Source organism: Haplochromis burtoni, unplaced genomic scaffold (assembly GCF_018398535.1).
Source record: "Haplochromis burtoni strain Fernald_Lab_line unplaced genomic scaffold, NCSU_Asbu1 Contig_221, whole genome shotgun sequence".
Lineage (NCBI taxonomy): Eukaryota > Metazoa > Chordata > Actinopteri > Cichliformes > Cichlidae > Haplochromis > Haplochromis burtoni.
Window position 1 is genome coordinate 465,145 of NW_024582582.1, and position 27,927 is coordinate 493,071.

The window sequence follows — 27,927 nt, forward strand, 5'->3', positions numbered from 1 at the left end:
CCAGGATCCTTTTTTAGGTAGCTGACAGCTGGTAACATGGTTTCCTTGAGGGAAACTAAATGTAATGCTTCTTCTGTAATAGTCTTCTTTGTAACTCAAACTGCATTCACTAGTGCGCCCTTCCTCCATTCCTTCTTTTTAAGAATGTACCAGATTGTTGACTTGTCCATTTATTCTGATTTTCAGACTAATAAAAACCTTTGGACCTCATATTGAGAGGTTGATTGAAAAGCTACTAAATCCAAGTCCAGCACTTGGAACCAGATCTTTTATCTACTAAATTTGTTGTGGAATAAAGAGAGAACAGGCTTCTTTAAAGCTATTTATGAGTTGCTCAGTTATGTTTGAGTATTTGAAAATGGGCAGTGAATCTGAACCAGATGGAATAGCTGTGATTCCTAAATGAATGCCTAATCTGAAAGTTTGGACTTCAATCACTTCTTGATTGTTGGATTTATTTTTTATTATTGTCTGTGGTGGGGTACAGTGGCAGGACTAAAAGAAATGTTAAAAAATTGAGAAAAAAAAGTACAAATAATCCAAAAATGTATGGACCTAACTGTAATTTCTGCTACATCAGCTCACCATTAATGACACCATTCATTTGACTGACCAAGAGTAAATTGATTAACTACTGCACAGAGGCGGTCGCTTTTCACATTTGCAGCACCATTAACAAAAATAGCAAATGAAGTCAATATTTTCAAGTACTAACAGTTAAAATAGTCTCTCCCTCAGTTTCAATCATGACTCTCACCAGTGGAAAGGCGTGGGAGATCTTGCCGTCTGGGGGAAGTTTAGCTCCAAAGCCATACGCAGGGAAGAGTTTGTCACTGTCATAGTCCTGGATAATTTCTCCCACAGCCTTCAGGGCCATGGCATATGCATTCATTTGGTATGGACTCATATAGTGCAACGATGTCGGCTGGGACGGGTTACCTAGAAAGAGAGAAATCCCCACCAGCATGCAGCAAAATTAGCGTGAGAATGTTCTTATCAGAGAATGAAGAAAAGCAATTACACATTTATTAGACTTGCAGAAAACACACATGCAGACATGATGAAGGAAACCACTATGTTGTGTAACTACTGGAATTAGTTGGGTTTTTTTTTTTTATTTGCTTTCCAAAAAAAAGACCAACTAAATTTTGAGAAACGTGGTTTTGTAGAATTGATATTACGGAGCCGTGGAAAGAAAATACATTTCAAAGAGCATCCTTATTCGTATCTGTGTAGTTTCTTTGCTGTCTGACATGTTGTCAGTTCTTTAAGTCTGAATGCGGTCTTTTCAATTTGTGGGATCACAACCTAGCATGAAAGGTTTTAAGCAGTGTTGTCCTGTTTTAGCCGCTAAACCCTCTTTGATAAACTCACTATCAGAGAACGGTTTATTGTTGTTGTAGATTTTGTAGGAAATCACAATACAACTTTGCTGCTTTTATTTTGAAGGCCACAGCTTTCAAAATACTCAACTTAAAAGGTCTATTTTTATTTATTTTTTTAACTCGAAGCTAAAGTTTGTGGCGAGTAGTTCGGATTCTCTTTTGATTTGAATGAGAGCTGTGATGTCCCTGACTCAGTTATTCATCTTATAATATGGGGTAACAAACAAGTTTGAGATTATGGAGGAGCTGACAGATTTGCGCTCAGTGATAACCTGCTCAGTATTTTTCTCCAGTATTTTAAAGTATTTTAATAAAAGTCTTATTGAATTCCTATAACCTCCTTTTTTGTGCACGTATAATGCAGAAACTTGGAACTAATTTAAGTTCATAAAAGTTTTAAGATGTTTTTTGCTCCAGGGTAGGTACTTTCAAACACAAGGGGAATATTGAGTGATATAAGTATACAATGACTGGTCTGTGCAAAAAAACCATATACATAAACAATAGTTATCTTTAAAAATATAGAGAACCGGACCAATAGAAAATATATGTAAGAGAGGAAACGCATCATATGAAGCAAAAAGATCATAATTTCACTCACGTTATTCTCAACTTGCGACCTTTGCAAAACACAGTAAAGCTATGTAAAAAAAAAAAAAAAAAGGAAAAAAGAAGGGAAACTGAAAAACCACTATGTACTATTTAAACCTGTCTGTTAAGTTACTGCCACAAATGCATGTTAGCTTAATAGCAGATAGTTATAGAAAGAATATTTTACAACCACAAACAACTTTTCCTGGTTGTAAAATATTTGTTCCTTGTTCCCAGTAAGTTCCCTGGTTCTCTGTACATTATTAAGACTGACACACTGCTATCTGCAATTCCCAGATTAAACTCTCATGAAACTCAAATCTCTGTGGTTGGGGGAAGTATATATCTAGAGACAACCTTGCAGTGGGATTACACCAACTAAGTTACCAAAATCTATCCACAGATAACCAAAAGTATTGAAAAGTTAGTTTTGAAATGTAATGTTTCAAAATGCACCAATGAGGCATAACATAATGACCACGTGCCTAAAATTTTGTTGGCCCCTATTTGCTGCCAAAACAGCCCTGACCCCTTGAAGCAAGGATTCCACTAGACTCCGAAAGTGTGCTGTGGTATCTGGAAGCAAGATGTTAGCAATATTCTTCCTACAAGTCCTACAAGTTGTGAGATGGGGCCACCGTCAGTCTGACTTGCTTATACATCACATCCCACAGATGCTCAATTGGATTGAAAGCTTGGGAATTTGTTGTGCTCCTCAAACCATTCCAGAGTCATGTTTTTTTCTTTCTGGCAGAGTGGATTATCCTGGCCACAGCCATCGGGGAATACCATTTCCATGAAATTCAATTCAATTCAATTTTATTTATATAGCACCAAATCACAACAACAGTCGCCTCAAGGTGCTTTATATTGTACGGTAAATCCTACAATAATAGATACAGAGAAAACCCCAACAATCATATGACCCCCTATGAGCAAGCACTTTGGCGACAGTGGGAAGGAAAAACTCCCTTTTAACAGGAAGAAACCTCCGGCAGAACCAGGCTCGGAGGGGCGGGGCCATCTGCTGCGACCGGTTGCGGCAAGAGAAGGAAAACAGGATAAAGACATGCTGTGGAAAGGGTGTACACAGTGCTTAGGTAGGTGGTATGTGTCAACGTAACAGCCAAAGTGATTGCAAACCCAAAGTTTTCCAGCAGAACATTGCTCAACATAACGCTGCTTCACCGGCTTGACTTCCTCCTATAGTGCATCCTTATGCTAGGTGTTCCCTAAGAAAGTGATGTACAAGCAACCAGCCATCTACAAGATGTAAAAAGAAAATATGATTCCTCAGACCTCACACTGCTCTGTCGTGTAGTTCTGATGCATACGTACTCACAAGTGGACAGCATGGGCACTGTGACTAGGGCAGGTTGCAGTCCCATATACAACAAACTGTGATACAATGTGTATTCTGACATCTTTCTATCAGACTCAGTACAAACATTTTTAGCAATTTGAGCTACATTATCTTGTCTGTTGGATTGGACCATACGAACCAGCCTTAGCTCTACATCCATGAGCCTTGACCAGCCCATGACCCTTTTGATAGATACTGGCCACTCCAAACTGGGAACACCCCACAGTTTTGGAACTCTGACTTAGTTGTCGTGCCATCACAATTTGACCCTTGTTAAACTCACTCAAATGCTTATGGTTGCCCATTTTTTCTGCTTCTAACACATCTACATTTAAGAGCAAAATGTTTACTTGCTCCCTAATATATCCCAATCACTAACAGGTGCCATGACTAAAAGATAATCGGTATTATTCACCTTACCTGTCAGTGGTCACAAAGTTATAAAATACCCCACCTTTTGCAGCTATAACAACTTTTTGTTAACAATGTTTTTCTTCCGCACCAACCCTGCTCATTAATGACTTTATGGACCTTGCTTTGTGCACTGATGCACAGCCACGTTGGAAGAGGAAGGGGCCATCCCCTGAAGCATTAAGCTTCTGTCTAAGCCTGTGAGATCTATTCCTGAAAAACAACCCAACACCATAATTATGTGGGGTGATTATATAATAGAATTATGTAAAGGGGAATATGTAATTATTGATTACACTTGGTACAATGCAGAGCAAGAGCAAGTATCGTTCTCCAGGCACCTGTCAAACCCAGCCAAGTGCATCAGACTGCCAGATACTGCCAGTGATCTGTAACTGCAGGAAACATATGCTGTGGCAGCATCCTTTACTCCATGCTTTGCAATGTGCTGAGCAGAGATAGGCAGTAATGTGTTAACGCGTTACTGTAATCTGATTACTTTTTTCAAGTAACGAGAACAAGTATTACTATTGCAAAAAAGTAATTAGATTACTGTTACTTTCCCATAAGCACGCAGCCTTACTGCGTTACTAAACCATGATTTTGTTGGTGAGAGTGTCTCATGACAATGACGTACGAGCGTGCAACGTCCGTGGCAGCAACAGACGTGTGCAGATCAACGATGAATAATATGGAGAGCGGGAGAGAGTACGAACGTGCAGCGTTTAAAGCTTGGAAATACTGACATTACTTTGAATTTGATTCTGTAATAAGTGACAAAAACATCAGCGTCTGCTGTTCACTCTGCGTGGGAAGAAAACTTCTTTCTACAGCAGAAAATTAAACTTGAAATCTGAGCGAGCACCGAGCACGCTGCCACGGGAATGTGACATTAAAAAAAAATAAAATTCCTGCAAACACAGAGGTAACTCCTGGCCCAAAACTGACAAATTGTGCTGTCAATCAGCACTATCAATCATGTCTTGTAAACACTAATTACAATACAACAATAATCTGGCTGCCTCAGTTTAGTAAGTCCCATTAGCCTGATGGACTGATGAAGTATTTGAACAACCAGATTAGGTGTAATATTGCAAATCTCTCATTATTTCGTTAACAGAGCTTCTTTCTTTGAGAATTTTTCAACTTAAAGACTTTGCAATTAGGAGTTTGTTTTTTCCTGTCTGGCTGATAGGTGACTGTCATTGTGTTTCTTTGCAGGCACCTCTGTAGAATAACAGGGACTTGGTGTTCAGGCTTTTTAAAAATGCTCTTAAGTGGCTAATCAAAAAGCAACTCTCAATGTGAAGGTCATTTTTAATGGACAATCAGCTTGTGCGCTATATTCTTCAGCTGGTCCATTGTGATATTTTTAGGACATATTCCAGTTTCCATACTTTACACAGAAGTACATATTGTGCATATGTGTGATGGTTGATGATAGCATGATAGACATTTGGGAACATAATAGCACGAATAGTGTCTACATATAGACCACCACCAAGCCAGACAAATAATTGTGTAGCAGTTATTTGTCAATGCCACTGAAATTGATTTTTTCAAAAGAAGGCAAAAAGAGTCTAACTAAAGTAAAAAAGCGACAACAAATTATTTTGTGGGCAAAAAAATCTCACTGAACAGATGTGTGGACATTTCCTGCATGCATTAAGATGAAACACTGTCTTACCATTGGATGCTGTGAAGTCTATGGCTACAGTGAAGTTGAGTTGTGTCCTGGTGGGAGATTGAGCACATTGATATCAGTCACAGTGGTCAGGACTTCGTTTTGAGATTGGAAGAACATCTACAGCTCTTCATGCCAGATCGAGAAACGTACATACTGGTCACCGGTTAGAAATTGTAAGACAAGTATTTGAAATCTACAAATTATTAATGTATGTAGTATTGTTTTTGCCCAGTGAATTCTTCAGCTTTCTGTAACTTACATTTCACAACAAAAACAATTTTTAAAAAATGAGCTGTCCAGAATGATGAGAAAACAAATTCAGCAATATAAAACTCTAAAACAAAAGCAGTGAGGCAGCAGCAAACGCCTCACTGATGGTTTAAGAAACATCAGTGTTCAAATAAAGTGCACTACCTTGGAATGTTTTTTCTTCCAGCCTATTTGCTTGACTGCTGTAACACATTTATTGTATTAATATCACATAGTATTTATGAGTGAAACGCTAGTTACTTCAGCTAATTAGCTTACGTAGTTAACAAATCAAACGTTCAGAGTGTGACCCTGATGCAGCTGATGCAACTCAAAGCATGCTCATATTGGTCAAAGTTAGAGCTGATGCAATATGACATCATCCGCTACACTTGTCTGATCTGCCTGATGCAATCTGTGGTTGTCAGTAAACCAACTAGAAGTACAGGGGTGAAGCACTTTCTTTGAATTACTGTGTATTTTCTTAAGCTTTTGCTTTAGATTTAGTTACGACTGCTGTGTTTAAGTTGTGCTGAGAGCAGTTAGCATAGCTGACGTTCTTGTGTCATGCCCTCTGCTTTATTGCCATTTCAGTTTAATGAGTTATATTGCATTTTTCTGGCATGTTGGGGGTTAGTTATTTACATGTTATGGTTTTATAACCACATCATTATTACTGATGCTCTTTTGTTCCAAAACATTTTCTACCCCTACTTTTATAAAGTAAAAGTATGAGAAATACACTACATTGCTGAAAGTATTCACTCATCTGGCTTCACACACATATGAGTATAACTTGAGTAAAAGTCTCCTGGGAAGGCTTTCCATGAGGTTTATGGGAATTTTTGGCCATTTCTCCAGAAGCATATTTGTGAGGTCAGACAAGACGGCCTGAATCCACTTTGCTCTGATTCATCCCAAAGGCGCAGAGTTCTTCCAGGCCCAGTTCTTCATCCATGTCTTTATGGATCTTGCTTTGTATACAGTCATGTTGGAACAAGACGAATGTTCATGTTACGCCATGACTGCCCAGCTTGTCGTGATACTCAATGTGTCTTTTTTGTTTAGAATAATTGATGTAAGTAAAAAGTATAACATCAGTCAAGGTCATCTTCAGTGACAACTCAAGTTCTCATCAATCAGAAGCAGACATTTCCTAGTGAAATCTGCTATTTTTGGTTATCATTTATCTGAACAACATTGTGTGCAGTGGCAAACTAAGTGTCAGGTTCGACAAACAGAGCAGTGGGGATAAAAGACAGAAGCTGTGAAGAGTCACTAAACTGTGACTCAAGAATCAAATGAGGGCTGATTTTTTTCACTGGAAAACCAGAATGTAAGCAAAGTGTGTAAACATTTTAGTCAAAGTTTACAACACATTGCACCCTTTGTACTACCTTCCAGTAATATCATTTGTGTATGTTCGACTCTACCCTAATGAAACATGACTGACTGAGTTCTTACCCTCCTCTGATGAAGTCGACAAATGTATACTCTGACTCCACTTTGAAAGACAGCAGGGTCACCTTGAAGATTGGGAGAAAGTGAAAGGGAAATGAGGAAAAATATCAAGAGAACCAAGAGAGGTTACAGACAGGCTAACAGCAAACATTATACATTTACTGGACTGATAAATCACTCCTGCTATGAGTCATCCCCATGAAACATGTGACAGCTGTTGACATGACACACTGACGAGTCTTACCGTCCCTGAGTTGATGTATTTCTTCTTTTTGCCTTTCTTTTTAGGATTCAACACCTTGACCATAAGAGAGGAAACATGAAACAAGCTTTTCAACAAACAAGTCAGAACACATTATATAGTCTTTCCTCATATTTCTAAGCTAATATGAACAGGTGGCGATTTAATACTGTCCTCAAATAAAGGCTGGAATTCATAACACAAGGAATATTACTTCATGAATAATATATAACACTGAAGGAACTAGCTGTGTTTTTAATACCATCGACACAATCAACAAAAAATAGTTTTTGGAGAAAATCTTTGTCATTTTGTGACCAAAGTGAAATGTACTTCTTGTTGCACTCTTCTTTTTTCTTTTCATTTTTTTACCTCATAGACATTGAACTGGCTTTGGCCTCTGGATAGTTCTCTGTAGCTTGTGGTGAATTCTCCAATAAAGTCATGACTGGAAGGGAGAATGAGATAAAGATAACAAATAAAAAGAAAACAGTTATTGTTGTATCTGTAACATGACTTTCTATTCTTTTTGACAAAAAATTATAGTCCTTTTGTTCAACAACATGGTGTCCGAATGATTTTCTTTCTTTGTAAGCTGTGAAATACAAATATAAATAGAAAGGGTCCACTTAAAGGGAACCCCGACTATTATGACAAGTCACTCTAAATATGTTAAAAATTATCTCCACCACATAAAAACATACTTAAGAATAACTACAATTTTTTTGTTGTTATTCATTAAATCTTTGTTGTTTAAAATTATTTTGGAGCCGTGGGAGCGGCCATGCATTCTGGGACAATGACGTGTATTGGTTGTTAGCAGTATAAGTGCTTTCGTTCAGCTAACCTGTTTTGTTTTTCATAGTGTAGCAATGGTGTCAATTAAGTTGTCTATTAGTGACCTGGTTACGACTTGGTAGACCAGCACTATCCGGTCTTTGAGTCTGATGTTATTAGCATTCTTAGCAAACTCCGCTGCAAAAGTCAAATGATCACTGAGGCATTACTGAGAGTTGAAAAACTGTCTAAATTTGTTCATCTGTAATAAAATGATCAGTGTGGCTGCTCTGCCAGGTGTATCAATTAAGTTTAACATCCAGGCGTCCATGAAAATGGAATTTATGACATTTAACTGAGTTAGAAGTTAGCAGGGAGTTAGCTCGCTAGCTTCCATCTAAATACATCTAAATATAATATTGTAGAGGTAAACACAGACGACATGAGAGCTCTTGATTAACACAGCAGGTGCGCAGCTCTGGGGAGAAAGCGGTTGTAGACCCCCCAAGAACTCCTGCAGCGCTTTAACCGACGTGGGACGTGGAAAAGCCGAAACATGCCTGAGTGAGTGCCTCAGGCATGTTTCGGCCTCCTGCGTGACCTCATCAGAAGCTCAGATACCATTACGCCAGCCCTTACAAGCTGGCTAAGTGACACCCATATCAGGAGGGGCTAGTGCCTCCCTATATAATAGGCTGACAAAGCGTCAGATGTCATCCAAAACAAGCCCACCTCTTCCTCTTCCTCGCTTCCATAGCAAGGAGGGCGGTCTGGTGAGACACTCACTCATGCTACTCAGAGAACTGGGGTTATATACATAACCTTAAGTTCTCTTTGATAGCATTCGTTTCGTGTCTCACTATGGGAGGAATACTGACTGCTGGATTGCCAGACATGCCTGTTAAGAAGACAACTGTCCCCAACAGCACTTCACAGGGGAGAACCTGCACTGAGGGATGAATGCGCTAGGTTAGGTGCTGTTACATCTAACCTGTAAAACCTAGCAAATGTGTGAGGAGGCTGAAGACCCCTGCTAGTATAGGCCTGGGCAATTGCTCCTACTATCCAATGGGAGAGGTGCTGTTTAGATACAGGCTTTCCCTTATGTGGTTTAGCCCAGGACACGAACAGCTGGTCACTTTGTCTGACACTCTGGGTTCTGTCGATATAAATGCGCAGAGCACGGACTGGACACAAGGTATGCAGCCACTGTTGCTCCTCTGAGGAGAAAGGCGGTGGGTGAAAGGCCAGAACATCTGTAGGGGAACATGTGCCGACAACCTTTGGGATAAAGGCGAGGTTTAGCCGCATACTGACCCTCGTATTATCCGAGGACAACTGAATGCATGACTGACGCACTGAGAGAGCGTGGATCTCTCCTACATGCTTAGCTGAAGCTAAAGCAATTAATAGAGCTGTCATCAAGGACAGAAATTTTAACTCAACCTGTTCCAGGGGTTCAAATGGGCAACAGGAGAGCACAGCCAATACTGTGGGAAGGTCCCACGATGGAGCCAACGGCCTAGACGTAGGCAATTTACGCCGTGCACCCTTCATGAAACGGCATATTAAGGGATGCTGGCCAACAGTCTTCCCCTCAAAACCAATATGGCAGGCTGAAATTGCTGCCAAATACACCTTGATGGTGGAGAAGGCTTTACCCTTATCAATCAGGGCCTGAAGAAATGACAGAATCACTGCCACAGAGCATTGAAAAGGGATGGCCTGTGATTCTAAGCACCAGCTTTCAAACACACGCCACTTGTGCTCATATAGCGTCCTAGTAGACGATGCTCTAGAACACTGAATAGTGTCGATAACACTATGAGGGAGCCCCACTGTGTTCAGGTTAAATCACTCACAGGCCAAGCCCTTAGAGCTAGCATCTCCAGGTGGGGGTGGAATATTTCCACCCGTGCCTGAGACAGGAGGTCTCTGCGTAGCGGTAACAGCCAAGGTGGGCTGCACAGCAGCTGAAAAATCTCTGCCAGCCACTGCTTCCCTGGCCAGTGCGGGGCTATCAGGATCATATAGTGACCTCTCTCTCTCAATTTGGCCAGAGTTGGAGAAATGAGGGCCACTGGGGGAAAAGCATAGAGGAGGGTTCTTGGCCACTCGTGAGCCAGAGCATCCACCCCGAGCGGAGCTTTCTGATCGTGCAGCGAGTAAAACACTTTTTCCTTAGTCATCAGGTTGGTAAGCCAACACATGCTTTCCCATCTTTTTCACCTTTGGCAATTTCTTACCATCAAAACGAGATTTTACAACCTCTGTTTGTATGGCGGGCCACGGGATGTTGAGCCTAGCAGCTGCGCATGTCCTGCATGTCGAGATCCAGGGAAGACGGCGGTGTCGGTTTTTCAACCTCGCCGGTAGCCGAGGGCTTTGCAGCCCAGCTGATTCTAGGTGGAACCCTCCTCCTCCTCGTCAGACAGGAGGAGTTCTGAGTCAGCCGACTCATCTCCGTCATCATTATCATCTCCTCCCCGGGTGACTCCAACATGGGGGAAAAACTCACATTCTCCATGTGCCTCCAGCGACGGGAGAGCGGCCGCGATGGGCTGAGGGTCTGCCTCTGCCCAGCTCGGCCTGGCGTTGTTGCCAAATCATCAGGCATCTCAATTTCTCCTTGCGCTGCAGCAGCCTCACACAGCAAAGAGTCGCCACCCGATAGGTTAGTCTGGCGAGCTAGCCTGTGCGGAGTTGTTTGCGTGGAAAAGCCGTGCAGTGGATACAGTCGTGTGCAGGTGTCAAGGCAGCCTGAGCCTGAGATAAGCTTAGGCATGCTGCACACACGGGGTGTGTATCCCAGGCAGAAATCCTCTTGCTGCAAGGACAAAGTTTCGCAACTTCGTTGTCAGTCGTAGCCATGGTTAGCTAGAGGGTTGTGCACATTAGCGAGACCAACACTGATGTCGTGTCCAAATTCATGGGCTGCATCCTCCTGAGGCCGCATTTGTAGACCGATTACGTCACAGCGACGCGCCGAAGGCTGTCCAAATTCGTAGACCCCTCCGAATGCAGCCGACAAATGCGTCCTCCTTTTTCCGAATTTGAAGGATGGGTCGGGTGTGTCCTTCGTGGCCCACCATATCCCAGAATTCATAGCGCGGCCCAGCCAAGCTCCAGTTTCCAACAATGGCGGCCGCTACTAAGTTTTAAAATTACTCTTATTAATCTTTCTGGGTCACAAAATAAACTTTTAACATATTTTCAGGCGAGAAAGTAGCTGTGTAAACATCAAATATCTGCTCGGTTTATCAAGATATCGCATCTTTGCTAAAGTGCTTCGACGTTTTCGGAGACGTCTGCTACCCACCAGCTCGATAGCTAGCCGGGAGCTCGAGGGTTACTGATGCGGCCGAGAATGGCACAACTCCCGGCACATCATTTTCAGATCACCGCGGACTTTCGCTGCTCGGGTTAAACGTTGTCAGCCGGTGATCAGCTGATCACGGGGCCGGGGTTAAAAGAGAGACGCCACCCACCTGAGCTCCGAAACTCTGCCAACGTCAGTCTCCGCCTGATTCAGCAACCGTGAGTGATTATCCCTTCAATCCTTTTTCTCTTCCCAGCTCCGCTCGCTCTCTGTCGGTAACGACCGTTCCGAAGCCACGCTTCGTGCACTGATCGTTACTAGAATAACTGCGTGCCTGCTCCAAACCCACCGCTAGCCTTCGCCGCGCTTGGGTCTAGCCAGCACGCCACACGGGCACGCCGAATTACTGTGTGTAACCCGCCCGGCCGTGACAAACGTAATATATAAGTCACTTAGACAACCTAAAAATGTTATTGTTGGGCTTTTTTCAGTGTTTTGTTTGTTCGTGAGTAAATCGGTTTGGCTGAGATTAAAGTTATTAGATTAGATAAAATAAAACTTTATTAATCCATCGGGTGGGTTCCTCCTTGGTTTTTACACAGCTGACTAAACGTGAAACAGAAAACTGATTAAACAGAAGTGTGAGATGGCCGAGAGTTTACTCCAGTGTCCTGTTATATTTTAGACAGCAAGGAGCAGACGGCTGAGTTTATTAAACTCCACCGACACAGCGGTGACGCTAATCAGAAGGCTAGACCGTCCAATTTCACGGCCGTTTACTTCCGGCCTACCCGATCTTCTGAGGACCCGGCCCACGTAGACCGCGAAGGCCGGGTCCTCAGGAGGATGCAGCCCATGAATTTGGACACGACCTGAGTGTGGAGAATATTGCTATTTCTCAGCTAGCATGAGGTGAAAAGTAGTGCTACTTTTCTGCAGGTATTGCTACCTAATGTGTAAAACCGCTAGTGCCAAAGGGTATTGCCACCTCATGGTGAAGCTAGTGGTACCTTTATTAGCAAAGTGTTGCTACATCGCTTTGGGAAAATATTGCTACTTCCCAGGGTGAAAGTATTGCTACTTGACACCAGCACTAGCTACAGAACAGCACGCGTGCGAACACCGGGGGACCGACCGTCGGAATATAATGTTCAACCCCGTGCTTCGTAGCAGTGTTCAAGAAATTAGGAACATTCAGTGAAGGGAACTCCAAGAGCAAATGCTGAAAAACATTCCCTGAAGTCACAAAATTTGCTCAATTCAGGGGCTCGATGGCCCGAGTGAAACAGTGTATTGAAGAAAAGGACAGGGCATCGATTAAGTGTCTGTTAGCGACATCGACCACCAGTCCGTGGGCACAAAGAAAATCGGCACCCAAAATAGGCACAGAGCTAGCGGCAACAACAAATGTCCACTGGAAATCCCGACCATGAAAACAAACAGTCACCAACCTTTCCCCGAACGTCGCGATTGGAGAGCCATTAGCCGCAATAAGCTGCATTCCGCAGCTGCTAAACTGTCGTGCCGGTCGGGGGAAGGAGGCTCATCTGGGAGCCGGAGTTGACCAGGAAACGTCTCCCGGAGTGCAAGTCTTCTATGAAGAACAGTTTTTCTTTGTCGCCAGCGATCGCGGCCGCTACTGCACGCTGGCGGGGCCCGTGTCCCGGGGCCGGAAAAGGGCAAGGCAGCAGGCAGCAGCACGCTCTGGCGCCAAAACACTGATGGTAGAAACAGAGGTCCTGTCCGCGGTGCCGCAGTACTGCTGTGCCGCTATCTTTGGCATCAGCGAAGGATGGGACACTTCGGGGCAGGTCAGCGGGGAAGTGGAAGGTGCTGCCGGTGAGGCTGGAACCAGGTCGTGATCGTGGAAAGTGCAGGAAGCCAAGAGAAAACGATCCGCTTCCTCAGCCAGGGAGCGATAATCCTTCACATCCAGCTCTCACGGCCGCTGGCAGCTGTCGGAGGAAGATGTGGGTGAAAAGGAATCCCCCATTGTTCGGTCCAAGAAAGGACAGCATGTGCTCCATCAGTTCGAGAGCCATACCGCCACCCAGGTCTGAGAGGGAGAGGAGCTTCTCGGCTCCCTCTGCGTCGGAGAGGGCATAGCACCGAAGAAGCAGCTCCTTAAGGGCGGCGTATTTCCCTTGGGTGGGTGGGTCCCGGAGGAGAGTCAACACACGACGGGTGGCTAGTGGGTCGTATTAAAAACGTACAGCTCTGCTATCACTTTCAACATAAATAACGACAGGAAAGTAAACAATAGCGACGTTTGTAGGGTTACTGAAGTTGGGCTAGCTGGTATATAATGATGTGCTATGTGATCGCAAGTGCGACAAGCTATAGCATGACATAAACAGTAAAGCTGGAGGACGAACGCTAATGAATGGAGGACTTTTTTTCCACTCGATAAAAGTTAATGTGAGGGCTCCCAATGGTAAGGGGCCAATGCAATCGCATGGCAGGATTCTGTAAACGGACCAAACGTCAGTCAGGAGAACCACCGAGATTAGTTAGTCATTAATATACTGCTGCTGCATGGGCTGGGCTGTAGTTACATTGTAAGGGTTTAAAAACTGTGTTTTAAAATAATTAGCGGTAATAAAAACCGTGAGAAGCCGATAGTGATCACTGACTGTTTTTAGGGGCTTGTTGATATTAAATAACAAGATACAAAAGCAAAACATGTTAAAAACACATCAGTCTTATTAAGTGCAGAATACTTTGGACCCAGACGCAGGATTCATCACGTTATCACTTAAAGACCGGATACCGGTCATGGAGGCTAACAAGGGCTGCCCAAAGAACATCTGGATTAAGACATACGGCTTCAAAAAGTTTTGGTGCTTTACAGTAGCCGCATAGACACCAGTAGTTTTCCGTCACTCTCTCGTCCTCGTGTGACGGATTGTTTTCATCTTCATCTAAACTAAGTGCTGGTTGACTATTTTCATTCTCTCTCTCGGTTTGCTCTGGTTCAAACTGGAAAGGCTGAACAGAAGCCATTTCCAGTGCACTGCTAACTGTGAACTGGATGCGGTGCAACTGTATGACGTCACTACCCAGAGTGCATTGAGAACTAAATAACAATGGCGGCCTACTGGTAAATTGGTTTTATATAAAATGTGCTTAAAAGGGGGCAGCAGTGTTTCTGTGTGGAGTTTGCATGTTCTCCCCGTGTTTGCGTGGGTTCCCTCCGGGTACTCCAGCTTCCTCCCACCATACAAAGACATGGAGTTTGTGGGGATAGGTTAATTGATTAATCCAAATTTCCTATAGGCGTGAAAGCGGGAGTGAATGTGAGCACGAACGGTTGCCTGTCTCTGTGTGTTGGCCCTGCGACAGACTGGCAACCTGTCCAGGGTGTACCTTGCCTCTCGCCCCATGACAGCTGGGATAGGCTCCAGCGCCCCCCGCAACCCTGAAAAAGGACAAGCGGAAGCGAATGGATGGTGTTTAAGGAAAACATTTGGCGTATTTTAGTACCACATATGTGTTATTGAAAGCACAGTACATATTTTAGCGCAAACATGTCTTAATAGCCGGGGTTCCCTTTAACCAATGTGAAGGATTGCATGGATCTTCCTTTTGTTGTCTTGTACTACAAACTTATACAAAATAGTTGCAATTAAGTTGCACTAATTTAAAGAGAAGTGTATCCTTTTCAGCTTCTATGATGTGGTATTTCTCACACATTAAACTATCCCAGATACCAAAAGGCGAGAGGCGGGGTACACCCTGGACAGGTCACTAATCTGACACAGGGCTAACACATAGAGAAAGACAGCCATTCATACCTATGGGCAATTTAGAATCACCAGTCAATCTAATCCCACTAACTGCATGTCTTTGGACTGTGGGAGGAAGTGGAGAGAACTCCCACAAACACAGGCTGAACATGCAAATTCCACACAGAAAGACCTGGCCAGATGACGGAGTCAAACTCAGGACCTTCTTGCTGTGGGGCAACAGCCCTAACTACCGCACCACTGTGCTGCTCCGAATTAAATTAACTGTAGATATTTAATTTAACTAGGCTATATTTACCTTTTAAACCTTGCTGTCCTGTGCTTTAGATCACAAAGATTCAAATTAGACAAACAAGTGTCCTCAGTTGTGAAAACGAGTTTTTACCAGCTACGCTAAATCTCCAAGGCAAGGCCCCATATTCCACATAAAGACCTTGGACAGCTTATCCATGCCTTTATTACTTCGAGACTAGACTATTGCAATTCTCTGTGCATGGGCCTCCAATTCTCTCTCCTCCAGCGTTTGCAATTAGTTCAAAATGCCACAACACCAGAACTGGCACCAGAAGGCATGATCACATCACCCCTGTTCTAGCCAATTTACACTGGCTCCCTGTTAAATACCGTATCGTATTTAAAATTCTTTTGTATACTTTTAAAAATGGCGCCCAGTTACCTAACAGACTTTCTCGACGTGTATAGCCCCAACAGAGCACTCAGATCCTCTAATGGCTCTAACTTCTGTGATGTGTAGCTCGTTAGTCAGTGTCTGTTTTAATTTTGAAAAAGTGTCTAGCCTCAAAGGATTCCCTTTCTTTGTCCCTGTCACAATGACACGTCATTGGTCGATAGAGATATTTTATCCAAAAATGTATTATGCATATACATTTGTCATTGTTATGTTTCTGTTTTGACAAAACAGAATACTGTGTCAAAGCCTAAAAGGGAAACTGAGTAAAAATGCATCAGAATTACAGCCTGATGAATTCTGCAAGACAAACATTTCCTTCAGGTTTCCTTTTTTCCTCACAAAAAGTGAAAAGAGAGACAGAAGATAGAACATAGAGAAAAGACTGAAAATTTATTTTCAGAGAAAAATTTGTGGAACAGCAACATGAGGTCAGACAGCCTGAAAACCCCCACAAGATATCTGCAAATTAAGCCCCACATGTATGAGGGCTCCTACAGTAGCCAGCATCTGTGATGAGATGTAGAAGCCATGTATAACCTGACCTCCTAACCACTTAGCTGCAACCTTTCACTCACAAGATTTCATTCATTGCCCAGTGTGTGCCAAGCAGGTGGAGCTCTTCACTTGTTCTAATAAAATGCCTTGGGTCAGAAAGAATAATGTGTGACATTTCAGAGACTCCGTGTGGAGCTGAAAATTAAAGCAAGGAAAAGGAGAGTCACACAGAGTGAGAACACTTACCTCCCATCCCTGTCCCAGTCGTAAACGTCCACCTTGACTGTCCTGGAGGGAGGTGAGACAAGGAAGCCAAGGTGAGATAGACATAGGTGAGATTTACAGAAGATAAGAGGGAGTGTGAGGGTGAGAAAGTGAAATGGCAGGAAGACAATAGAGAGAGACCATCAGAAAGTTGAGTAAGTTAACTTTTCTTCAAAGGATGTTTCACATTATGAAATCAATTAAAATAATGGTGACCCTAAAGTTATACAGCTTACCAATGTCAAAAATTATATAATTATATAATATATAAAAATTCATTCAATAATGAAAATAATGGAAAAAATAATACGTATAATGGATTATATATTTGAAATAAGACAACTTTAAAAAACATTGTAGGCCTTCTTCCTTAAAGTCGGTGCTATGACTCAGATTCTTTCAGTCGTGCGATCATCCATGTGACCGTGTGCGCTGTGCTTTAGAGTATGAGGTGGAGTGACTCTTGTTACTTCTTGTTCTTTTCCTGTACAGGTTGATTGCCTGTGTGAGATGCAGGTCCAGTTTTCTGTGACTTAAACAGCTACTGTGTAAGAAGTAATTAAATGTAATTAAATTCAATAAATTTATATGTTACACAGCAGAAACTTGTATTTGTTTTATAGTCGGATTTATTGTTATTTTAGTGTTTATTCTTGAGTGTAGTTTGGATTTTATTTGCATGATTTTACTTTGATATTTGTATTGCGTTTTTTGGACAATTTTATTGTGGGATTTTTAGTGTAAAAGTATTTATGCCTGCCTTCTTCCTCAGGGAATAAACTTTCTTTGATTAGACCTACTCAGTCTCTGTGCCCTGGTTTTCTGATACACATACTCCTCGTATTTAAAGAACCTCCTGATGTGACATTTAGGCCCACCAGCTTTAGTGTCTAAACAAACAGCACCAAATCTCAACAATAGTCCGCTCAACCTGCTTTAGTTTGTACAGTAAAGACCCTACAAGATTTGAGACAAAGCCCCAACAATCAGACGATATCCTTGCTGATAGGAGTTTATTTAGCCTACGTTCACACTAATGCATTTTCGTTTGAAAACGCATCGTTTTCTCTCCGTTTTGACCTCCCGTCCACACTGAGATGGCGCTTTCCTCAAGGAAAAAGGCAGCGTTTTGAAAACGCTCTCGAAAACGCATACATTTCAAAACGCAGCTGTTCCGTTGCAGTGTGGACACACGAAAACGCAGACTTTCTAAAACGATGACGTATTTTAGTCATGTGATGCAGTCATGTGACCAAATAAACAAAGATAGCGGAGTACATTATACAGCGGTTGTTTTGACTGCCCTAAAAAGATGAATATCAGTTTGTACGCGCTCCAGATAGCTTTTATTTAAATTCTTTAATTCTCACTCGCTTTTGCAGCTTTGTACTTTTGTGTTACTCGTAGCAACAACTCCACCTCATTGTTAGTCCATTTAAAAATGTATTATGTCTGATCATGGCAGCCCAATAACAGGCCCTAAGCACCAGCCATAGAGGCAGGAATATACCAAAGCCAACAAGTCCGTCCAAAGGTGCCCTAGAGAGTATCCACCATATAGTAGCAGAACATAAGATGCAAAGAACAGTATACACTGAGAGGCATAACCAAGTGGCTGAGATAGTATATATGGACTAGAAGTCCCAAATACCCAATACAAGACACCACCAAAGGAGGTGGAGAACAACAAGGTCCTATGGCACCAAAAGTTCCAGACAGACAAGCAGCTGCTGGCAAACTAACCAGACAGTAGTGCAGGGGTGTCGAACTCCACGCCTCTAGGGCCGGTGTCCTGCAGTCTTTAGATCTCACCCTGGGTCAACACACCTGAATCACATGATTAGTTCCTTATCAGGCCTCTGGAGAACTTCAAGGCATGTTGAGGAGGTAATTTAGCCATTTAAATAAGCTGTGCTGGATCAAGGACACATCTAAAACCTGCAGGACACCGGCCCTTGAGGCCTGGAGTTTGACACCCCTGTAGCAGTGGGTGACAAGGAGCAGAAGACAAAAAATTGTGATAGATATGGCAAACCCAACAGACAGCAACATCAGGAAGGAGGACAAGAAAATAGAGAAGGAACAACTGGAGCAGATGTGGAAAGTAAAGTCCAAAGCAGTCCCGGTGGTAACAGGAACACAAGGAGTTGTAACCCTGATACTGGAAGAGTAGCTCCAGCAGAATCCGAGTGTATAAGAGGTCTCTGTGCAGAGGAACACAGTCCTAGGTACACCTAAGATACTGCGAAGAACCCTCAAAATTCCAGGCCTCTAATAGAGGACTCAAAATTTAGCATCACACATATACCCCCCACACATTCATCCTAGCCATTATTAACAGTAGTCTGACCTCTACTGTGGTGCCAAATTTTTTAAAGATGCTATTGTGCAACCCTTTTCTTAACCTTTTTTTTGTCGAGCCTGTCTCCAAGCTACTTTTGTTGTCTAAACTCCTTTAAAATTTTGTCTACACTCAATTTAAGTCCCTCCTGTATGAATATCTTGTTTTAAAACTCACCACAGCACTGAATCTGCTCTATTAAGAATCTGGCGATGACAGACACTTTGTGCTCCAGTGGATGATGAGAGGCATCCCCACAGATACAGCAGCCATGGAAGCAGAAGAATATCCTATCAAGAAGGCCCTGAGTAAATGTGGTCCTCCCAACTGGACATTCACTTCAGGTGCGAAGAAAGACAACTACTGTCTAAGGGAAAATCCTTAGTAATCCCTTATTTGTCGGTTGATTTAGGCTTAGATGTACATACTGTGCGTGTGTGTTTGCTGCTTATTACTTCTGCATTAGTCTCAATAACACCAGCACTGGCCTGACACTGAGTTCACGGCCGACTGCTGGCATTATTCTGACCACCACAGAGTTCAGCTTTATACAGGATTCAGTATGAATATGGAAAGACAAACCTCAAATCTTCAATTTGAAGACAGACCCAGTTTAAGAAAGAAGATGATGTTTCTGCATAAGTCTGAAGTCCTGATGAGTACAAGTGAACCTTCAGACGTTCTATGCTTTTCATGGATGAAGTCATGGAACTTCTACAGTCGAAAATGTAATGAGAACTTGGTTGGGGCTCCTTCACCCTCCTTCAGCTCATCTATATTTCTAGGTTGGGTTTTTTCTTATCTTCCTCCTGACAATACCTCTGTGGGTTTAAGGTTAGGGACGCTGGTTGTCCAATAAAGCACAGTATGTCATGAGACTATGGCAGCAGACAGTGAGGAAAGAGGATAAGGACCCAAATGCATACATGTACAGGCAGTAGTGGGTTTTAACAAAACATGAGCCGTTTATTAAAAGCTGAATGAAAATACTAGCAAGAGGAAAAACAGGAACTGAGGCTTAACTAACAGAACTAAACTGGATGGATTAACTTGGACATGGAACCTGGAAACATGGACAAGAGAAGCAGACGTCCTGATAAGAGACAAAGAGAAAACAGACAAAATATATACACACACGAGGGTGATTAGGGAGAATGGAAACACACAGGAAACACAGCTGGAAAGACTTGACAAAGACACAGGGAAAGCAAAACTAGCATTGACACTCTGTAGCTGCATCAAATTTCCATGATATAACCAAATTCTGACTAGCAGACTGTGACCTAGACATAGTGTAGGTGGCAAAAGTCTGTGACAAATTAGCCTGCACAGCAACAGACGTGTGCACACCAACAATGGATAATATGGAGTGCAGGAGAGAGTACGACCATGCAGCGTTTAAAGCGTGGAAGTACTCACATTACTTTGAGTTTGATTCCGTAAAAAATTACAAAAACATTAGCGTCTGCTGTTCACTCTGCGTGGGAAGAAAACGTCTTTCTACAGCGAAAAATTAAACTTCTGAGCGAGCTCCGAGCACGCTGCCACAGGAATGTGACATTCACAGAGAAACCCCCGGATCCTCCCACTGACAATTTTTAAAAACAGACTTTTTCATTTGATTCAGTTTTATATGATGGATTATGCAAAAAAAATAGAACTGGGCTGAAAGATCTGTTGCTTTATTACTTATTCAGGTTGTGCATTATGTTTTTAAAAAGTACCTAAGTAATAAAGTAACCAATTACTTTTGAAAATAAGTAATCAGTAAAGTAATGGGATTACTTTTTGGAGCAGTAATCAGTAATTAGTAACTAATTATTATTTTCAAGTAACTTGACCAACACTGGTAAAGACATATATTAGAGAGCTCTTTTGTCTGACTACAAATTAGTAGGAAATTAAATTTGAAGTAGTAGCTGTCGGGTTTTTGTCTTTATTTTTATTGTTATTTTTTTATTTTTTATTTTTGCAGTAGCTGACCCTGTGTTAGCTCAGTATAAACTTTTATATTCAATAGCATAATGATTTAAAATAAGAAAGTAATCAGTGTACTGTTCTCTCACCTGTCATAGTCTCCATTACAAAGTGCTCGAACAGGAATAGTAAATGACTGCCAGACAGGGTTTAGGTTGTTTTTGATCACCTCAGTCTTGTGACAGATTGTAAACCTGCAAACAAAAGGAGACATCTCAACATAGATGAAATGTCAGAAGGGGGGAGGTTTTTTTTTTTATCATGAAACACATGTTGGTGGGCTCCAGGATTGACAGGAAATAGTAAACAAAATGTATCCCTGGATACCACATATCCCTGGTTAAATAATGACATTTGGTAAGGCTTCATGCTACTCATCATCTAAATGAAATGCAACATTAGACACCAGAAACAGTCCAGAGTAAACAGAAAGCTTTTATCCTGAACTATATGTTTGAAATACTTAAAACTTAAACGAAGTACAAATTAAATTAAAACATTCTACTTCAGTGTAGAGAAAATCTATAACTACTTCTTCCTTCTGAAGGGTTAGTACCTTTCACTCTCCTCATGGGACTGGATCCAAAAGACAAATGTGTTAGCGTTTTTTTTTACTCACCGGCAGTAATAAGGCCAGAACTGGAACAGAGGAGCAGCGCTTTTCTTTAGATGGACAGCTAACAGATTGACTGCATATCAGAGGATATACAGTTTCTCTAACAATTCATACATTCCAAACAAAACACTCACGTGCCATCCTCGTTGCTCCGGTAGAAGACAAGGAAAGGATCAGACTTGCCAAAGAAATCCTTTTTATCCAGCTTGTTTGCACAAAACTGCATAGTGGCTATGTCCTAGGAAAACAAGAACAGTTTCTTTCAGGATCCGGTCTATCTTCAAGTTTATTTTTTAAGAATGAACTTATGTATTTTTGAACATAATTTGACAATAAGTACTTAAAAGAGGCTGTTGTCTAGCAAACTGTAATATCCGTAGACAAAAAGTCTATTGAGCACATGACTCAAACCCAACAAGAACTTTACCTAGTGGCAACAGGATATAACACAGAGCCATTTAACATTTAATAATAATGGACTGTATTTATATAGCGCTTTTCAAGGCACTTTACAATTCCACTATTCATTCACTCTCACATTCACACACCGGTGGAGGCAAGCTACAGTTGTAGCCACAGCTGCCCTGGGGCAGACTGACAGAAGTGAGGCTGCCATATCGCGCCATTGGACCCTCTGGCCAAGACAGGTAGGCGGTAGGGGATCGAACCTGCGACCTTCCGGTTACAGATGTGCTTCCCAACCCTCTGAGGGGGTCAGGGAGTCGGTTTAGTCCGCAAAGCCTTAAGGAATTAGTATTATATTATTATAATAGTGCAAGTTTTCATTAAATGGCATGACTGTGGTGGTGTGTAAAATTTTCATTAAGTATGAAATTGCTATAACTGTATATAAATACACATTTTCATTTGCCCCAGACTTTACATTTAAAAAGAAAATATTCTGAACACACTGATATGCTAATAATCAGAAACAGTTAAAGCACCACTTATTAGGAATGGAATTATGAGTATGTCCATCTCAAAAGAGGTCTGAATGAGCTTCAAACCTTGATGACACTTCTGTGTGAAAACTGTGCTTGAGTAGCATGGAAGATCTTGTTCAGGGAGGAACTGCTTAAAAAGTCATGAAACTATATATAACATTGAGGAAAGCTACAAGTACCTGGGGATCCCACAGGCAAACAGGAACCACGAAGAAGCCACTAGGAAAAATTGCAACCACCAAGTACCTGCAGAGGGTGAGGCAAGTCCTGAGGAGTCAGCTGAACGGTAAAAATAAGATCCAGGCTATCAACACCTACTCACTGCCTGTGGTCAGGTCCTCTGCTGGGATAATAAGCTGACCAAAGAAGGAGATAGAAGCCACGGACATCAAGACAAGGAAGCTCCTTACCATGCATGGAGGGTTTCACCCCAAGTCCAGCACCCTGAGGCTTTACACTAAGCGGAAGGAATATTAGAAAGATGGCCCCAATCGACCGTATGTTGAGTGAATACCTCAGGAAGCAGAAACCCAAGAAAGAGGAGCAACCATCATGGAAGGACAGGCCCCTGCATGGTATGTAGCACCGGCAGATAGAGGAAGTGGCTGGCATCCAGGAATCCTACCAGTGGCTGGACAAAACTGGACTGAAGACAGCACAGGAAACAAGCTCTGAGCACAAGATCCAGGCTGGGGTCTATCACACCAGTCATGAACTGGGCAAGTGGCTCCAGCATATCTCAAGAACAACATCCGAGATCTCTGTCTAGAAGAGCACATTCTTAGGAACAGCAAAGATACTGCGCAGGACCCTCAAGCTCCCAGGCTGGACATAGTAGTAATCATGATCAATGGTCTTCACAGAGAGTTGGGGAATGGCTGCAATCACAGCACTGTAAGATGGTGAAAGATGTACCCTTAGGCCCCGTCCTTGATTCAGAGATGGTCTTTCCCTTTTCACGTAAATGACCTCCTTGACTCCCCGCTCGATGTGTACATCCTCATGATTGAAAGAGTGTCCACTGGCCTGGAGGTGTAAATAGACTGCAGAGTCCTCACCTGACGCATTCTTCATCATACCATCAGCTTTGCTAGAGGTTGTTTGGTTTCCCTGGTGTATAAATCATCAGCGTACACTATATTACTCTATTTGTGTCGGGTGGTTTAAAAGCCACAGAGACGCAGTGTTTAGAAAAAATGCTTCTCAACTGTTCCGATACTCCTGACACATAAGGGTTTTCACTTAGGCAACAGTTGTCCTTCAATCCTGGATCGGGTGGAGCTTTCTTTCCATTGATCAGTGATCTTTGATCAATGAGCTTCGATCAGTGGGCTTTGATAAGTGGTAGTTGATCAATCGTCATGAGAATTAATGATCAAGGAACTGACCTCCCAGCCCATTGTTCATTCAGTGGTGCTAGTTTCAGTCATTCTGCAAATGTACTGTTTATAAGGTTGGGGAGACCTGCAGTCAGCTGAGACTGAAGAAGTCACCTGGATGAGTGACGAAATGTTTCTTCCACTGAAAACACTACGTCCAGAGGAACAGAATCAACCTTTTGGGATCCTCAGAAAGATGGTCATCCATATGCTGTTTTGTGTCTCTGCTTCATCTTCAGCAAAGATATGATCCAGAGATTGTAAATCCCATTGGTCCTTGGGTTCTGGGCATGGGCCTACTTCTGTGAATGGCTGGAATATTTCTACCAATTTGTTTTGTTTCTTTAAGAAAGAAAGAATGAGGTTCTGGTGCAAAAGGTATTGCAGTACTGGGTTGACCGTTGATTGAAATGTATAGAAGATAGATTGTTGCTCAGAGACAAACATTTGAACAATAAATCCAACAGGGCGCTCAGAGTTCTCAAGGACTCTTGAGCTGTCACCACCACCACGAGTCTGATACTGAAGCAAAGAAGGTCAAACCTGATTACATATATACATAACAGTAATCTGATCTTCTTCAACATGGATATAAAAAACAAAGTGTAAAATAAGGATTTATAATTCATAAGCAGCTCTTCTCATCACACTGAGAGTATGATGCAAATTACAAAATTATCCTGAAGTCCTTTAAATGGTCATTCAATATCCAGGTAATTTAAATTTACTTGGTTAACAAATGGAAACACAGACTGTGACCATCATGAGGTCCGGCTGCCATGCTTAACTTTCTAACTTCTCTTACTGTTTGTATCACAAGGTTCATCTAAGCTGATACTAACTCTGCAGTTACTCAGCTCCTCAGCGGTGAAGATGATGGTTCCACACTTCTTCCCAGGAATACCACTAAGAAAGTGAGAGAGAAAAGTGTAAGATACAGGACAACAAGTATTTAAAAAAAAGATTTGTGGCTGTATAATTATATGTCTCACAATAAAAGAATAATACTTAAAACTAAGTATGGATCATTCAGATCAAGCTATAGTTTACTGTTCTCTGGGAAAATCTGACTACTTCCCAATTTCAGCCTATGCTAAATTTTTAGTGTCCTTTAAAAATAAATAAATAAGAGAATAAATCAGAAATAAGAAAATAACAGCCACCAGAGAAACAAGCTGTGGCCAGAAATTAAATTTACAATGTTATAGACCTCAACAAATGTTACAGCGATGACCATATTTCCCTGTAAAAAATCACTTAACTTTAATTTTTGGTTGAGAAATATGAAGGAAGATAAAATAAAGACAAAGAGGACATAATTATTTCAGGTCTTTAAACCTGCCAGTTTGTTTTGTTGTTGTTTACTTTATTTTGTGTTATTTTTTGCTTGTTTTTTGATGTTGACCCTCAAGCTACCAGACTGCTGGTCGAGTACGTGAGTTTGAAGGATAAAGATGCACAAAAACGAATTAATTAATCAGGCAGGGGGAAAATACTCTTTCATTGCACTGTATGTCTACACAGCTTCTATGTAAAGCTTTGGAAATAGCAGGATTTCCTATTTCAGTCTTCATAAATGCTTCATGAAGCAGACCACATAATTTCTGACTTTCTCTTAATTTATATTAACATTAAGTTAATCACACAATTATAGAGTAAGAGTCAATTTGCTGAATCTTTTATCGCCAGTAACTTTCCATCACAGTGATTAATCTCAGCAGCTGTTTACTGGCCCAGGAGCTGCTTCCTACAAGTTATCATTGTCAGATATAGGAGAGGATAAAAGAGGAATTCTGGAGGCTCAGGAGGCACGTCACCATGATTGTTTCCAACCAGAAGTCAACCTGTCATCGAATTTGTCTCAGAGGAAAGAGCACTTTTCATTCAGTGATGAATTACAAAACAATCTTGGCAATTGTATTAAAATTTCATTAAGATTAGAAAATGAAATGTGAAGTCATTTCTCACAGAGAGAAATCACCTGCTAGAGCAAAGGCTCTGTGCCCTTTTCTCTGCTTGTGCCCTGTTGTAAACTGCTGGAAGTGATGCTTTGTTGTTGCTTTTTCATGAATTTATTATACTTACAATCTATCTGCCTCCAACTAACAACCATGTTTTCAGGATATTAGTATATACTCATAGGTCATTTTTAAGATCTGATTTATTCCCCAGTTTGTAAATTGGAGTTCCATGTTGTTGGAACAACATGGAAACCTGAGTGATAGATTAATCATATGTGTTATTGGAAACATCAAAGAATCTTTGTGAGCATTTCTAAAATAAATATTCAAACCATACACATCTTTAACTTTAGATTTTTTTTAAATTTGTCTATAATAGCGGCCACATCTGATTCTGAATAACATAACATCTTTAATTTAGGAATAGAGGGTGTCTGACTATTTATTGTAACATCATCACATGAAATACTTTCAGTGCAACCTAGCTCCTTCAAGCCTCTTGACAGATTTAAGTATTGGGTTTTGGGACTATGTCATGAAATGCTGAGCAGTTTACTGCATCAGTAAAAATAATTATTCAAGCGTGTATTTGCTTGTTTCCTTGGTTTTTCAGTTAAATGGACCATATTGAAGCGGTTGCTTATCTCTTTCAGATTTCTCATATCATTCTTATCAACCCAGTTAACAGAGGTGGTGGCTTACGACACCAACTGTCTGCCATCTATAATCCCGTTTTGAGACTCTTCCCAGCGCCTTAACACCCACTTACATCCTGGGTCATTTGACCTCAGTGAATCACATGATAGGTTGTGACAAGGTCTCACAGTGGGTTTACCCGAAACACCCGTTTTCACACCTTGGCTCCTGTTATTAGGCAGAGGATCAATAGGGGGTCCATGACCCTCTTAGGGACACTCCCATAGGGCTTAAAATCTGGGATTCTCCACCAATTGCTCTTAGAACTGAAGAAGCTTCTCGGATGAAACGTCTTCAAGAAAGTGTAATATCATCAGGCCGCTCAATTTGAGATCATCTTATTTTGTGCATAGATGCACACCGTCTTAATTATAGAGACATCATGAAACCACACCTGTCTAGTTTGGGGCCCATAATTCTCCTGGTCCTAGTCTGAAATATCTGAGATCTGTGTGCAAGCAAATTACACCCTGACAAAGAAAAGCGGATAATTAAAAGTTTTTCAAGACAAGTTGAAGCCAGATAGAGAAGTGGGGAAACCTTTATCATCCTCTTGATAATTCCCTGTGGTTGCAGGTCACACTCCACCTCACAGTGTGACACAGCGATTCGTTCCATCCACTCAAAGCTGCGCTTCTGTCTGATGCTGCACTGTGATTAAAACGCCAGCTGAGATTCAAGGATGTTGCCATAAACAACTGTGACAATGTACACAGGCACCAACACACCGCTACACATGCACACTACATTATGCAGGAGGGATAGTCGGAAGATTCCACACAAACAAAGAATATATTATCCTTGAGAGACTGTTTTCTGTGACCTTAAACTGGTTTTGCTTCATTTAGTCCATTGTCCCTTCTGCTGGTTCGTTTATGAACCCAGTCACGTAACCGTAGCTGCATGAGGGCAGGTAAAACTCAAAGATTTGGCTTGAAACAAGTATTAATTCCAACACTTCTGACAATTTCATCTCAGTTTGGTTTTCTTTTTAATCCGTCTCTGCTGGCCCTCTCACTTAAACAAAGAAAGCTATCAGTGATACATGAGTGTCTGTGAGCAGTTCTGATAATGAATCTTGCAAGGTCATGTGGGATATTGAAGATACCTTGAGCCTCTCTCGACTGTCACAGAACCTCCTATTCACATTCCTGCTGCTGCTACAGCCTAGCTGTGGTTAAACTGCAGTAACGTCACAGAAGCCTGTGCATGGCAGGACAAAACAGGTCACTACAACACAGATGAAGAAAATCAGTTAAATGTGGACGACATCAGGGCGTGTGTGTGTGTGTGTGTGTGTGTGTGTGTGTGTGTGTGTGTGTGTGTGTGTGTG

At 41.8% G+C, this 27,927-nt stretch overlaps 1 protein-coding gene across 3 annotated transcripts in view; it reads right to left on the reverse strand.

The window, feature by feature from the left end:
* Positions 1-27,927, reverse strand: part of LOC102302282 (copine-9) — a 198,881-nt gene that overhangs the window by 47,603 nt on the left and 123,351 nt on the right. For all 3 annotated transcript variants that reach the window (XM_014338841.2, XM_014338840.2, XM_042226621.1), the window contains 9 exons: positions 24,780-24,843; positions 21,749-21,852; positions 21,088-21,192; positions 16,663-16,704; positions 7,761-7,836; positions 7,392-7,445; positions 7,151-7,212; positions 5,438-5,484; positions 758-939 (listed from right to left, as the gene is read on the reverse strand). In XM_014338841.2, coding sequence (XP_014194327.1) covers positions 758-939; positions 5,438-5,484; positions 7,151-7,212; positions 7,392-7,445; positions 7,761-7,836; positions 16,663-16,704; positions 21,088-21,192; positions 21,749-21,852; positions 24,780-24,843 — 736 coding nt within the window. The remainder of the gene's footprint in view (positions 1-757; positions 940-5,437; positions 5,485-7,150; positions 7,213-7,391; positions 7,446-7,760; positions 7,837-16,662; positions 16,705-21,087; positions 21,193-21,748; positions 21,853-24,779; positions 24,844-27,927) is intronic.